Source organism: Rhinatrema bivittatum, chromosome 19 (genome assembly GCF_901001135.1).
Source record: "Rhinatrema bivittatum chromosome 19, aRhiBiv1.1, whole genome shotgun sequence".
NCBI classification, from domain to species: domain Eukaryota; kingdom Metazoa; phylum Chordata; class Amphibia; order Gymnophiona; family Rhinatrematidae; genus Rhinatrema; species Rhinatrema bivittatum.
Window position 1 is genome coordinate 19,476,903 of NC_042633.1, and position 15,863 is coordinate 19,492,765.

Below are 15,863 nucleotides of genomic sequence, written 5' to 3' on the forward strand. Positions count from 1 at the left end.
CCATTTGCTTAATAAATGAAATTCCCCAAGTTTCTTTTTGTCCTGCCTGTTTCTCTTGATCAGATTGTAAGCTCTACGGAGCAGGAGAGAGTTCCTTTGTGTTTTTGGATAGTGCTGTGTGCGTCGAGCAGCGCTATAAGCAATAGAGCAAGCTGAGCCCGCAGGGGCAGGAAAGAGATAGTTCTGCCCGATGGCCTCCTGACGAGTGCCGGGCGGCTCCTTCTAGCCCCCAAAGAATGACACAGAGGGGAAAAGTCTTGATCCAGGATGAATTTTATGATGGAGACACCTCATTTGACAGCTTTTCAAATGGGGATGGGGGAGGGAGTGGCGAGAAATAAACGAATTCATCTCACATTCTTAAAAACGCAGACAGAAAACGGTGCTTGGGAAAGCGGACGGAGATGGCCGGGTGCAGCTTGAAAGCCAGCATCAAAATAATAAAACAGAATACATTCACCACCGGAAAAATAATAGAAAAACAAAAAAAAGAAAACCCGGCAAATAAAGATAAAACCGAAATACCATGTGCACCATTCCTCCTCCCCCCCCCCCAGCTATCCCTTCCAGTAATTAAAAACCAAATACAGAAAAAGTTCCACTAAATTAGGTTAAAAGCAAATTAATTTTACCTTTCTTTATTTTTAGCCACAGCGCCCCCTGGGGGGGATACTGAGACTGCAGCACACCTAAGGATTTTTTAAAAAAAAATTTTTCACCCATTTTGGGTTTTTGATTGCAAGGGGAGGGGGGACCAGTTCCAGCCACCCTCCCTCCCAGGAAACGGCTGAATAAACAAGAGGGAGAGAGGGGGCATTCTTTTTGCAGAAATATTTTCCAGTTACTCCTGAATCCACGATTCGCCGGGTCCGCTCTTCTGCGGCTCGGCCCTGCTTGGTCCGTGCGGGAAGGAGCGGGGAAACAAGGAGGGGGAGCTGATCCCAAAGGCTCAGCCCCATCACCTGTACCGCCGTCCCACGGGGGGGGGGGGGTATCACAGCCTGCCGTGACACCGGGTGCGGTAGGGGGGAGAGGGATTGTGCAAGGGAGTAAGAGGCGCCTGGGGAGGACCCCTGGTTGGCTTTAGCTGTCTGGGTTGTAGCCGGGATCAGATTTAATAGCTCCCGTCCCCCTCACAGCTGCAGTAAAAAAACAGATCAAGGAGAGGAAGGAGAAAGGCGGGAGGGATTGCTCCACAGTGTAAACGTTTTGTACCTTTAAAGGAGCAGGTGGCAGACGGAGGGGGAAGCAGTAAGCCTGGAGGGCTGCACCTCTTCCCACCAAGGGGTCCTGATCTGGCTCACGTGGCCGTGCGTTCACGGAATGCCCACGCGTGGGGGGGCTCCATGGGGCGAGTTCCCTGCCAGCTGAATCCCAGACTGCACCCTCCCAATCACTGAGAATCACTTCCCCACGCCTCTCACCCGGACATCACGCTGCGAGATGAATCCCTAACTCACTCCCACTCCATGCGAACATAAAATCGCCCTATGAGATGAATCCCTGATTCTTTCCTCACATCCTGAGATAAATCCCTGCCCCCCCTCCCCCCACCCGTGAGAGGAAACCCCGACTCTGCCCCTGCGGGGGGGCACTGGGGCAGCGTGGAGAGGGGCGCAGGGCTGTATTCCCTCCAGTGACGGCAGCTGGTGGGACTTGCACTGTCCCCCTCCCCCGCAGACGCCTTTTGATGAGATGGATTTTCTTTCCTGAACAGTCCGAGATGGAGATGAAGAGGAGTCGACTGCGCCATGCGGTACAGGCTGGGATGCGGTGTTCCCTCTGCACGGTTCTGCTATTAAAGTGCTACATTAATGGCCACAGCCGACGCCGGGAAGAGGGGGGGGGGGCATAGTTTCCACAGCCATTTGCAGATGGTCCTCTCCTGGAAGGATTGAGGGTGGGGAGGGGGGGCTGTTTGTCCTTGGGAGCCGTAGATATGGAGGGAGGAGTAAGCCCCACCCCCTCTACTCCCCGTCTCCTCACTCGGGCTGGGGCCGCTCTGGTTGATGGTTGGAGGCCGCCTCACCCTCGGCCTCTTCCAGCTCTTCATCGGAGACGCCTTCCAGGCGGTACACCTGCCGGATCGTGCGCGTGGTGAACTGGAGAGGGCCTCGCCTGCCACCAGGGGAAGAAAGGAGGAAAAAGTATTAATAATCCATCATCCATACAAAAAATACACCAGGACCCTGCTCCTGCTGGGAACTCTCTCCCCCACACCCAGCACGCCCCCTGCTGGGAGAGGCTGGGACTGCACGAGCTGTGACCCCCTCCCCACACCCAGCACTCCTGCACCATTCCCTACAGCACCTCCTGCTGGGAGAGCCTGAGACTGCAGGAGCTGTGACTCCCCCCACACCCAGCGCTCCTGCACCATTCCCTACAGCACCTCCTGCTGGGAGAGCCTGAGACTGCAGGAGCTGTGACTCACCCACACCCAGCGCTCCTGCACCATTCCCTACAGCACCTCCTGCTGGGAGAGCCTGAGACTGCAGGAGCTGTGACTCCCCCCACACCCAGCGCTCCTGCACCATTCCCTACAGCACCTCCTGCTGGGAGAGGCTGGGACTGCAGGAGCTGTGACTCCCCCACACCCAGCGCTCCTGCACCATTCCCTACAGCACCTCCTGCTGGGAGAGCCTGAGACTGCAGGAGCTGTGACTCCCCCACACCCAGCGCTCCTGCACCATTCCCTACAGCACCTCCTGCTGGGAGAGGCTGGGACTGCAGGAGCTGTGACTCCCCCACACCCAGCGCTCCTGCACCATTCCCTACAGCACCTCCTGCTGAGAGAGACTGGGACTGCAGGAGCTGTGACTCCCCACACCCAGTGCTCCTGCACCATTCCCTACAGCACCTCCTGCTGGGAGAGCCTGAGACTGCAGGAGCTGTGACCCCCTCCCCACACCCAGCGCTCCTGCACCATTCCCTACAGCGCCTCCTGCTGGGAGAGGCCGGGACTGCAGGAGCTGTGACTCCTCCACACCCAGCGCTCCTGCACCATTCCCTACAGCGCCTCCTGCTGGGAGAGCCTGGGACTGCAGGAGCGGTGACTCCCCCACACCCAGCGCTCCTGCACCATTCCCTACAGCATCTCCTGCTGGGAGAGGTTGGGACTGCAGGAGCTGTGACTCCCCCACACCCAGTCCTCCTGCACCATTCCCTACAGCACCTCCTGCTGGGAGAGCCTGAGACTGCAGGACCTGTGACTCCCCCACACCCAGCGCTCCTGCACCATTCCCTACAGCACCTCCTGCTGGGAGAGGCTGGGACTGCAGGAGCTGTGACTCCCCCACACCCAGTCCTCCTGCACCATTCCCTACAGCACCTCCTGCTGGGAGAGCCTGAGACTGCAGGACCTGTGACTCTCCCACACCTAGCGCTCCTGCACCATTCCCTACAGCACCTCCTGCTGGGAGAGCCTGAGACTGCACGAGCTGTGACCCCCCCCCCACACCCAGCGCTCCTGCACCATTCCCTACAGCACCTCCTGCTGGGAGAGCCTGAGACTGCAGGACCTGTGACTCTCCCACACCTAGCGCTCCTGCACCATTCCCTACAGCGCCTCCTGCTGGGAGAGGCTGGGACTGCACGAGCTGTGACCCCCTCCCCACACCCAGCGCTCCTGCACCATTCCCTACAGCACCTCCTGCTGGGAGAGCCTGAGACTGCAGGAGCTGTGACTCCCCCCACACCCAGCGCTCCTGCACCATTCCCTACAGCACCTCCTGCTGAGAGAGACTGGGACTGCAGGAGCTGTGACTCCCCCTCCACACCCAGTGCTCCTGCACCATTCCCTACAGCGCCTCCTGCTGGGAGAGCCTGGGACTGCAGGAGCGGTGACTCCCCCACACCCAGCGCTCCTGCACCATTCCCTACAGCACCTCCTGCTGGGAGAGGCTGGGACTGCAGGAGCTGTGACTCCCCCACACCCAGTCCTCCTGCACCATTCCCTACAGCACCTCCTGCTGGGAGAGGCTGGGACTGCAGGAGCTGTGACTCCCCCACACCCAGTCCTCCTGCACCATTCCCTACAGCACCTCCTGCTGGGAGAGCCTGAGACTGCAGGACCTGTGACTCTCCCACACCTAGCGCTCCTGCACCATTCCCTACAGCGCCCCCTGCTGGGAGAGGCTGGGACTGCAGGAGCTGTGACCCCCTCCCCACACCCAGCGCTCCTGCACCATTCCCTACAGCACCTCCTGCTGGGAGAGGCTGGGACTGCAGAAGCTGTGACCCCCTCCCCACACCCAGCGCTCCTGCACCATTCCCTACAGCACCTCCTGCTGGGAGAGGCTGGGACTGCAGAAGCTGTGACCCCCCTCCCCACTCCCAGCGCTCCTGCACCATTCCCTACAGCACCTCCTGCTGGGAGAGGCTGGGACTGCAGAAGCTGTGACCCCCTCCCCACACCCAGCGCTCCTGCACCATTCCCTACAGCGCCTCCTGCTGGGAGAGCCTGGGACTGCAGGAGCTGTGACTCCCCCACACCCAGCGCTCCTGCACCATTCCCTACAGCACCTCCTGCTGGGAGAGCCTGAGACTGCAGGAGCTGTGACTCCCCCCCACACCCAGCGCTCCTGCACCATTCCCTACAGCACCTCCTGCTGGGAGAGGCTGGGACTGCAGGAGCTGTGACTCCCCCACACCCAGCGCTCCTGCACCATTCCCTACAGCACCTCCTGCTGAGAGAGACTGGGACTGCAGGAGCTGTGACTCCCCCACACCCAGTGCTCCTGCACCATTCCCTACAGCACCTCCTGCTGGGAGAGCCTGAGACTGCAGGAGCTGTGACCCCCTCCCCACACCCAGCGCTCCTGCACCATTCCCTACAGCGCCTCCTGCTGGGAGAGGCCGGGACTGCAGGAGCTGTGACTTCCTCCACACCCAGCGCTCCTGCACCATTCCCTACAGCGCCTCCTGCTGGGAGAGCCTGGGACTGCAGGAGCGGTGACTCCCCCACACCCAGCGCTCCTGCACCATTCCCTACAGCACCTCCTGCTGGGAGAGGTTGGGACTGCAGGAGCTGTGACTCCCCCACACCCAGTCCTCCTGCACCATTCCCTACAGCACCTCCTGCTGGGAGAGCCTGCGACTGCAGGACCTGTGACTCCCCCACACCCAGCGCTCCTGCACCATTCCCTACAGCACCTCCTGCTGGGAGAGGCTGGGACTGCAGGAGCTGTGACTCCCCCACACCCAGTCCTCCTGCACCATTCCCTACAGCACCTCCTGCTGGGAGAGCCTGAGACTGCAGGACCTGTGACTCTCCCACACCTAGCGCTCCTGCACCATTCCCTACAGCACCTCCTGCTGGGAGAGCCTGAGACTGCACGAGCTGTGACCCCCTCCCCACACCCAGCGCTCCTGCACCATTCCCTACAGCACCTCCTGCTGGGAGAGCCTGAGACTGCAGGACCTGTGACTCTCCCACACCTAGCGCTCCTGCACCATTCCCTACAGCGCCTCCTGCTGGGAGAGGCTGGGACTGCACGAGCTGTGACCCCCTCCCCACACCCAGCGCTCCTGCACCATTCCCTACAGCACCTCCTGCTGGGAGAGCCTGAGACTGCAGGAGCTGTGACTCCCCCCACACCCAGCGCTCCTGCACCATTCCCTACAGCACCTCCTGCTGAGAGAGACTGGGACTGCAGGAGCTGTGACTCCCCCTCCACACCCAGTGCTCCTGCACCATTCCCTACAGCGCCTCCTGCTGGGAGAGCCTGGGACTGCAGGAGCGGTGACTCCCCCACACCCAGCGCTCCTGCACCATTCCCTACAGCATCTCCTGCTGGGAGAGGTTGGGACTGCAGGAGCTGTGACTCCCCCACACCCAGTCCTCCTGCACCATTCCCTACAGCACCTCCTGCTGGGAGAGGCTGGGACTGCAGGAGCTGTGACTCCCCCACACCCAGTCCTCCTGCACCATTCCCTACAGCACCTCCTGCTGGGAGAGCCTGAGACTGCAGGACCTGTGACTCTCCCACACCTAGCGCTCCTGCACCATTCCCTACAGCGCCCCCTGCTGGGAGAGGCTGGGACTGCAGGAGCTGTGACCCCCCCCCCACACCCAGCGCTCCTGCACCCTTCCCTACAGCACCTCCTGCTGGGAGAGGCTGGGACTGCAGAAGCTGTGACCCCCCCCCCACACCCAGCGCTCCTGCACCATTCCCTACAGCACCTCCTGCTGGGAGAGGCTGGGACTGCAGAAGCTGTGACCCCCTCCCCCACACCCAGCGCTCCTGCACCATTCCCTACAGCACCTCCTGCTGGGAGAGGCTGGGACTGCAGAAGCTGTGACCCCCTCCCCACACCCAGCGCTCCTGCACCATTCCCTACAGCACCTCCTGCTGGGAGAGGCTGGGACTGCAGGAGCTGTGACTCCCTCCCCACACCCAGCGCTCCTGCACCATTCCCTACAGCACCTCCTGCTGGGAGAGGCTGGGACTGCAGGAGCTGTGACTCCCCCACACCCAGCGCTCCTGTACCATTCCCTACAGCGCCTCCTGCTGGGAGAGGCTGGGACTGCAGGAGCTGTGACTCCCCCACACCCAGCGCTCCTGCACCATTCCCTACAGCACCTCCTGCTGGGAGAGGCTGGGACTGCAGGAGCTGTGACTCCCCCTCACCCAGCGCTCCTGCACTATTCCCTACAGCACCTCCTGCTGGGAGAGGCTGGGACTGCAGGAGCTGTGACTCCCCCACACCCAGCGCTCCTGCACTATTCCCTACAGCGCCTCCTGCTGGGAGAGGCTGGGACTGCAGGAGCTGTGACTCCCCCCACACCCGGCGCTCCTGCACCATTCCCTACAGCACCTCCTGCTGGGAGAGGCTGGGACTGCAGGAGCTGTGACTCCCCCACACCCAGCGCTCCTGCTCCATTCCCTACAGCGCCTCCTGCTGGGAGAGCCTGAGACTGCAGGAGCTGTGACTCCCCCACACCCAGCGCTCCTGCACTATTCCCTACAGCGCCTCCTGCTGGGAGAGGCTGGGACTGCAGGAGCTGTGACTCCCCCCACACCCAGCGCTCCTGCACCATTCCCTACAGCACCTCCTGCTGGGAGAGGCTGGGACTGCAGGAGCTGTGACTCCCCCACACCCAGTGCTCCTGCACCATTCCCTGCAGGGCCTCCTGCTGGGAGAGGCTGGGACTGCAGGAGCTGTGACTCCCCCACACCCAGCGCTCCTGAACCATTCCCTACAGCGCCTCCTGCTGGGAGAGGCTGGGACTGCAGGAGCTGTGACTCCCCACACCCAGCGCTCCTGCACCATTCCCTACAGCGCCTCCTGCTGGGAGAGGCTGGGACTGCAGGAGCTGTGACTCCCCCACACCCAGCGCTCCTGAACCATTCCCTACAGCGCCTCCTGCTGGGAGAGGCTGGGACTGCAGGAGCTGTGACTCCCCCCCCCCCCACACCCAGCACTCCTGCACCATTCCCTACAGTGCCTCCTGCTGGGAGAGGCTGGGACTGCAGGAGCTGTGACTCCCCCACACCCAGCGCTCCTGCACCATTCCCTACAGCACCTCCTGCTGGGAGAGGCTGGGACTGCAGGAGCTGTGACTCCCCCACACCCAGTGCTCCTGCACCATTCCCTGCAGGGCCTCCTGCTGGGAGAGGCTGGGACTGCAGGAGCTGTGACTCCCCCACACCCAGCGCTCCTGCACCATTCCCTACAGCGCCTCCTGCTGGGAGAGGCTGGGACTGCAGGAGCTGTGACTCCCCCACACCCAGCGCTCCTGCACCACTCCCTACAGCGCCTCCTGCTGGGAGAGGCTGGGACTGCAGGAGCTGTGACTCCCCCACACCCAGCGCTCCTGCACCACTCCCTACAGCACCTCCTGCTGGGAGAGGCTGGGACTGCAGGAGCTGTGACTCCCCCACACCCAGCGCTCCTGCACCACTCCCTACAGCGCCTCCTGCTGGGAGAGGCTGGGACTGCAGGAGCTGTGACTCCCCCACACCCAGTGCTCCTGCACCATTCCCTACAGCACCTCCTGCTGGGAGAGCCTGAGACTGCAGGAGCTGTGACCCCCTCCCCACACCCAGCGCTCCTGCCCCATTCCCTACAGCGCTTCCTGCTGGGAGAGGCTGGGACTGCAGCCTCCGCTCCCTCCGTCCCCTGCTCTCCTTGCAGCACCCATCCAGGTACCTGGAATGCATACGTTAATTCCATCCAGTGCAAGGGGATTAGGCTCCCTAGGCACTTTCTGCCTTGTGCAAGCCCATGGGGCCACAAGCGGCAAAGAGGAGTGCCAGCCCCCCCGTCACGCCCCCTAATGGTTGGCGCCCTAGGTCCAGGCCTAGTTTTTCCGCAGGCCCTGATTCCATTCCCCTTCCCCCCACACTGGTTAGTAGGTTGGATGTTAAGAACACGGCAGCCGAGGGGCATGCAGCCAGCCCGCCCACCCCTCCTCCATAAGTAAGGGTCAGCTATCTCAGCAATAGCAAAAAAACAGAAAAGCCGTAGGGGGGGGGGGCTCTGTGCAGAGGTCCATCCAGACTGAGAACACCTGGCATGGGTTAGGTCCGCCGGAGACACAGTCAGGCCAGGCGGGACACAGCTGCTGTGCACGGCACCCCCCCCCCCCCCCCCCCCGGATGCAGCCAGCCATCCTCCACCCCCCTCCCTCCAGGAGGCAGAAAACGGTCCTTTTAAGTGAGTGAGGACGCCGCGAGTCGTGCGCCGGCAGGCGTGAAGGAGGATCCGAGCCAGGGCGGGCAACGCCGGCGCATGCGCGGCCTTCTTAACTGATTTCTGGCGCCGATTCACAAGGGCGCGGCTTGCTCCCATCCCACCCCGCGGCTCTGGGAAGGTGCGGTTTGGTTTCAAATCCTGATCCGGGGGGGGGGGGGGGTCCATCTGCTCCATCCTCACCCTCTTCTCTCCCGCCAGGACCCCACCCCACCACCTTCCCCGTAGGGCCTATGGCCTCGCCCCCTCCTTGGCGGGTTCAGATAGCAGTAAGCCAGATCAAAAAGCACACCACAGCATTGGGGGGGGCCAGTCCCGTGCATGCCACGCCGGGCCGGCCCAACCTACTTGTTCTGGAGCTGTTGTAACTTCCTGTACAGGGGAAAAGGAGATGGGGGGAGAGAGAGAGAGAGAGAGAGAGAGAGAGAGAGAAACAGGCATGGGGGGACGTGAATTGCCTAACGTGGCACGGTGGGACCAGTTCCCCGCCTTGTCTTTGCCATTGATTTCATCACCCCACCCCCAAAAATAGTTTAAGTGGCTCCCTCTCAAAGTTTCTTATAGCTTTGTCCTGCCTCCCCCCCCCCCCCCCCGGCTTCTCCTTCAGCCGGAGGGAGCTTGCTTTCTCAGGCTGTAGGTGGCAGCTACAGCTCACCAACGCCAGGGCAAGGCCCGACGGCGGCCATCTTTGTGAGTCCTCAGACGCCTGCCCCCCACCAACCGATACCCATATGGCTCGCCCTCTGCGCGGCCTTGAAAGCAGACGATGCTCCCAGCAAAGGCGCTCTGGAAACGGGGAGTGGGAAGGAAGACACACGACGGGTAGAAGGGACCCCGCGGGGGAGTCATGGCAAATGATTCCCAAAGAGCAGGATACTGCTCCTGATCGGAGGAGGGGGCACGATGGGAGCGCAACACATCTTAGGCTTAAGGGAAGAGAAAGAAGGGAGCGGGATGCCATAAATCGGTGTTTCCAGGGGCAGGGGACTTAGGCAGCGAGCAAGGGAAGTAAAGCCCTTCTGAGGTCGTCGCAGGATCAACGCCGTCAATGCACAGCTCCGGAAGGGGGGTGGGTTGGATGTGTTGGGGGTCATCCCACGGTTGGAAGATGATGATGATACCAGGCCCTAAGCTGTTCAGAAGCGACGGGGGAAGGGCGGAGGAGGCGGCCTGTCCATCTGCACTGGAGAGATGTACAGCACGGGCGGAAGAGCTGGACAAGGAGAGGCTTTGCTGGGGGGGGGGGGGGGGGAGAGATTTGAAATCCCCAGAGGTTGCCGGGAGTATCCCCTGCGGACTCACAAACCCAGAGAGTCCCTTCCGGGAGCACCTCTCAAAACGAAGAAAGGGTTTCTACATGTCCTGAGCTCCCACACAGCGCTCTAGGCTGGGAACAATAGTCAACAACATCCACACTACAAAAAGGAAAATTAGTTCTTACCTGATAATTTTCGTTCCTGTAGTACCACGGATCAGTCCAGACACCTGGGTTGTGACTCCGCACCAGCAGATGGAGACAGAGCAAAACTTGACGGGCTCCCTACATATAGTAAGGTGCCACCCACAGCCCCTCAGTCGAACGAACTGTCAAAGCAAACCAGTGCCCGACTAACTAACTAGAACAATTTTAACCAATTCAAACACCCCCTGGCTGAAAACCGAAAACATCAGACCAGAGGCAAGCGGCAATAAGCCAATAAGCCAAGAACTGGAACAATAGCAGTACGACTAACCAAGCGAGCGGACTCTCTCTCTTTGTTCATCGTACCAAACAGACGGGCGGGAGCCTGGACTGATCCGTGGTACTACAGGAACGAAAATTATCAGGTAAGAACTAATTTTCCTTTCCCTGTACGTACCCGGATCAGTCCAGACACCTGGGATGTACCAGAGCAAACTACCGAGGGTGGGAAGCAGAGAGTCCCGCTCGGAGAACACTCGCCCCAAACCCCGGCGCTTCAGACGCCTGGACATCAAGTCTGTAATGCCTAGTGAAAGTATGTAAGGACTTCCACGTCGCAGCTCTACAGATCTCCTGCGTGGACACCTGAGACACCTCGGCCCAGGACGTGGCAATCGTGGCCCGCGACGCCGCAGACCCCCGGCGGGGACCGGACCAGAGAACAAACAGATGGTCGGAAATCCGAAAAGAATTCGTAACCTCCAGATACCGAAACAGGACCCTGCGGACGTCGAGCTTCCTCAACTCTTTCATCCCCTTGTCCATCTGGTCCCCGACCTCAAAACCTGGGAGGTCCACTGACTGATTTAAGTGGAACGAGGACACCACCTTAGGCAAAAATGACGGCACAGTCCGCAGGGAAACTCCGCCCTGCGAGAAACGCAAAAACGGTTCCCGACAGGATAAGGCCTGCAGCTCCGAGACCCGACGAGCAGACGCAATGGCTACCAGAAACACGGTCTTCAAGGTAAGATCTTTCAGCGTCGCCCGCTTAAGAGGTTCAAACGGTGCTCCCCCAAGCGCCGAGAGCACGCAATTCAAGTTCCAAGACGGACAAGGATTCCGCACCGGAGGGCGTAAATGCTTAGCCCCGCGAAGGAAGCGCACCACATCCGGATGACACGCTAAGGACACACCGCGCACTTTCCCGCGCAGACAACCAAGTGCAGCCGTCTGTACTTTCAGGGTACTCCAGGCCAGCCCCTTGGACAGGCCCTCTTGGAGAAAGGCGAGGACCCCTGGCACAGGCGGCCGTACAGGATCCACCGCATGAGTACTACACCAGTCCTCAAAAACTGTCCACACCCTCATATAGGCTAAGGACGTGGACTGTTTACGAGCCCTCAACAAGGTAGCAATCACAGCCTCCGAGTACCCCTTAGTTCTTAAGCGCGCCCTCTCAAAAGCCATGCCGCGAGACAAAAGTGATCCGCATCCTCCAAACAGACGGGACCCTGTCGAAGAAGAGAGTCGGCCCCGAGGAAACGAAGTGGAGGTTCTGCCGCCAGCTGAATGAGGTCCGCGAACCACGGGCGCCGTGGCCACTCCGGCGCCACCAAGATCACGTCCGCCGGATGCAACTCGATTCGGCGCAGAACCTTGCCTATCAGAGGCCACGGGGGAAACACATATATCAACACGTCCGTGGGCCAGGGCAGCACTAGAGCATCGACTCCTTCTGCGCCCCGCTCCCTCCGCCGGCTGAAGAACCGAGGGGCCTTTGCGTTTTGAGCGGTGGCCATCAGGTCCAGGCGTGGAGTTCCCCACCTGGCACAGATGAGGCGAAACGCCCTGTCCGGTAACTCCCACTCGCCTGGATCCAGCCGATGCCGGCTGAGGAAGTCCGCCTGCACGTTGTCCACACCTGCGATGTGAGACGCCGCCAAGCCGCTGAGGTGTTGTTCCGCCCAGATCATGATCCGCCGTGCTTCCTCCGCTACTTGCTGGCTCCTCGTGCCCCCTTGACGATTGATATACGCCACCGTGGTCGCGTTGTCCGAGAGCACCCGAACCGCCTGGCCCCGTATCCACGGGAGAAACGATTGCAGGGCCAACGACACCGCCCTGGTCTCCAAGCGGTTGATGGACCACCTCGACTGCTGGTTCGACCACTGTCCTTGGACCGAGCGGCCTCCGCAGACCGCCCCCCAGCCTAGTAGACTGGCATCCGTCGTCACTACCGTCCAGGTGGGCATGACCAGAGACACCCCGCAGGACAGATGATCCCGGGAGAGCCACCAGTGCAGACTGGCCCTGGCACAGGGCGTGAGAGGCAGCGGAAGATAAAACTCCTCCGAAACCGGCTTCCAACGGGAAAGTAACGCTGATTGTAACGGTCGCAGGTGAGCGAACGCCCAAGGGACCAGAGCGAGGGTCGACGCCATGGAACCCAGGACCCTCAGGTAATCGCAAACCAGCGGACACCGCATGGACAAAATGTGGCGCACCTGACGCTGTAGCTTGACCACTCTCTCCTGAGTCAGCGACACCATGGCCCTCTCGGTGTCGAACAGGGCCCCCAGATACTCCAACTGCTGCGTAGGCTGCAGATGACTCTTGGCCAGGTTGACCACCCAACCGAGCGAGCGCAAGAGTTGGAGGACCCTGGCGATCGCCTGCCGACACCCGGCCTTCGACTTTGCTCGGATGAGCCAATCGTCCAAGTAAGGATGCACCAGCAGCCCTTCCCTCCGGAGCTGAGCAGCCACCACCACCATCACCTTGGTGAAAGTGCGTGGAGCCGTAGCGAGGCCGAAGGGAAGCGCCCTGAACTGGTAATGGCCTCCCAGTATGCAGAATCTCAGGTACCGGTGATAAGCCGGCTGAATCCCGATGTGAAGGTACGCCTCCGTGAGGTCCAGAGAAGCGAGGTACTCTCCCGGACGAACCGCGGCAATCACCGAGCGGATCGTCTCCATCTTGAACCGCGGCACCCGCAGGCATCGGTTGACCCCCTTCAGATCGAGGATGGGTCGAAACGCTCCATCCTTCTTTGGGACCACGAAATAAATGGAGTACCTTCCCGTGCCCTGCTGATCCTGCGGCACGGGAGTAATGGCGCCCAGGTCCTCTAGACGCCGAAGGGTGTGCCGTACAGCGGCGCGCTTGACGAGAGCCTTGCAGGGTGAGATGAGGAACTTGTCCACCGGGAGCCGCACAAAATCTAACGCGTAACCGCCTCTTATCACAGCGAGCACCCATTGGTCGGAAGTGATTCTGGTCCATGCCTCGTAAAACAGGAAGAGCCTCGCACCCACGTAAGGTACGAGGGCGGGCGGCGACGAGGAATGGACCCGTCTCGTTTCATTGGGCCGACTTGGACCCCGAGCCGGACGAGGGTCCACCGGTCCTATTGAACTTCTTCCCTCGAAAGGACTGCGACCAGGAGGATGATCTAGCCGAACCGGACCGGTAGGACTGACCCGACCCTGTCGCTCTCTGTGGCCGCTGCCGACGGTTAGACCGGAATCTATTTCTCGCCGAGAAGGACGACCGAGGTCTGGGTCTATCTTCTGGCAACTTGAAAGCCTTATTCTCGCTCACGAACTGCATCAGGTCGTCCAGCTGCTTGCCAAACAGGAGCTTTCCCTTAAAAGGTAACGACCCCAGGTGGGCCTTGGATGCCCCATCCGCAGCCCAGTTACGAAGCCAGAGGAGCCGACGCGCCGAGACCGCCGCTACCATAGCTCTGGCCGAAGTTCTGAGCACATCGTGCATCGCATCCGCACTGTAGGCAATCACCGCTTCCAAGTTATCCGCCTGAGTAGCCTCCCCGGAGGAGAGGTCGGCATTGGCTTGCAGGACTTGGGCCCACCGGAGACCCGCTCGCAGTGCAAAAGTACTACACATGGCTGCCCGCACCCCCAGTGCGGACACCTCGAAGATCTTCTTCAACTGCACCTCCAGCTTCCTATCTTGGATATCCCGGAGGGCCGTAGCACCCGTAACGGGAATGGTAGACCTCTTTGTCACCGCTGACACCGCCGCGTCCACACGTGGAAGGCGCAGCAATTCCAGAGCATCCTCCGGAAGGGGATAAAGCTTGTCCATAGCTTTACTCACCTTCAGCCCCAGTTCCGGGGTATCCCATTCCCGGAACAAGATATCTGTGACCGAGAAGTGAAAAGGGAACGCCAGCGCAGGACCCGCCAGGCCCAGCAGCACCGGATCCATCTTGACGCCTTGCCGGGACTCCACTGGTGGAGGATCCACGCCGATCTCATCCAGGATAGTCGGGATAAGGGGATAAAGTTCTTCCCTACGAAACAGGCGAACGACCTTGGGGTCATCACCCTCAGCCGCCTGTGGGCCCTTGCCGGCTCCCGGTTGGGCCTGTCCATCGTCATCAGGGCCCTCCTGGTCTTCAGGGGCTCCCGGCATCGCGTCCTCGTCCGAGGAGGCGGTAGACGACGTCTCCGAGTCTTGCGGTTCACCACGCGGCCGTCTCTTTTCCCGCGGCCCATCCCGGGCCTCCCGGGTCCGAACGGCTCTCTTCTGGGGCCGGGAATGATCTTTTTTCCCCCCCGAAGCTTTTCCCGCTTTCAGCCGAGACTTTTTGTACTTTGCGAGTTTCTGCAGCAGAAGCGAGAAATCTTCAGAAAACGAGCCCTCCGATCCGGAGGAACCCTCCCCAGCACTCGGGGTCCCCGACCCGCGGGGTCCCGGGGGCTCTCCCCCCGAAATCCTGGGCTGTGGCGACAGCGAGGGAGGCTGGGCGCCATCTTGGAGGGCCCTCCTCGTGGCGTCCCTCACACTGCACAAAATGGCTTCCGTTCCCGCGCTAAGCGGGAACGGATCCAAGGACGCGGCCTCCGAGCCTCCGGCACGCGACGGCGAACGGGCCCCCCGCGATCGACCCCCCCGGGCGACCGCCGACGAGCCCTCGCCCCCGGAGACGCAGCTCGAGCAGACCCCGTCTCGGGAGAGACGCGCGCGCACAGCGCCGCACGCGCGACACGCTGACCCTCTCGGCATCCGCGCGAAGAACGAACCCCCCAACCAGCGCCGCCCTCCCGCTAAACGACCGCACGAACGGCGAAAACGACGGCGAAAGAGAGAGAGAGAGCCGGCGCCGCAAGGTCAGCAGAAAAAAAGAAACCGCTACTGTTTTTTTTTTTTTTTTTTTTTACTTAGGCGCTAGCCGTGGTCCTGAAGTCTTCAGCTCCAGCGGGGGTGAGTGAACCGGGCTCCCCGGTGTCACCCCCGACGCTGCTGCCAGCACAGGCCGGGTCCTCGACCCTCAGCAGCGGCCTCGACCTGGAGGGGATGGTCCTCTCAGGACCTTCCAACCCTCCTGGGAGGCTCCCCCGACGGGAGACTTCAATCTTCTGCTTTATCTTCTTTCTTCTTTTTTTTTTTTTTTTTGCAAACCCTCACTGCCCTAACTACTTAGGACTAGAGAGAAAAAAACCGAAATAGATCCCTGACTGACTACCCCGAGCCAAAACAACCAAGGATCCCCGAGACTGTGGGTGGACCTGCCCCATCTGCTGGAGACAGAGAAAGACTGAGGGGCTGTGGGTGGCACCTTACTATATGTAGGGAGCCCGTCAAGTTTTGCTCTGTCTCCATCTGCTGGTGCGGAGTCACAACCCAGGTGTCTGGACTGATCCGGGTACGTACAGGGAACATGCAATAAAACAGAGGTGTAAAAAAAACAAAACAAAACAAGAAGCCGGGGCACCAACACAAAAAATACTAAAAGCAG

The 15,863-nt window shown here is 60.9% G+C and overlaps 1 protein-coding gene across 1 annotated transcript in view; it reads right to left on the reverse strand.

Moving 5' to 3' along the window:
- Positions 1 to 255: 255 nt before the first annotated feature.
- LOC115080845 (myosin-10-like) overlaps positions 256 to 15,863 on the reverse strand; it is an 89,247-nt gene continuing 73,639 nt past the window's right edge. Inside the window, 2 exon segments of the mRNA XM_029585288.1 lie at positions 256 to 2,118; positions 9,043 to 9,066. Coding sequence (XP_029441148.1) covers positions 1,983 to 2,118; positions 9,043 to 9,066 — 160 coding nt within the window. The 3' untranslated portion in view covers positions 256 to 1,982.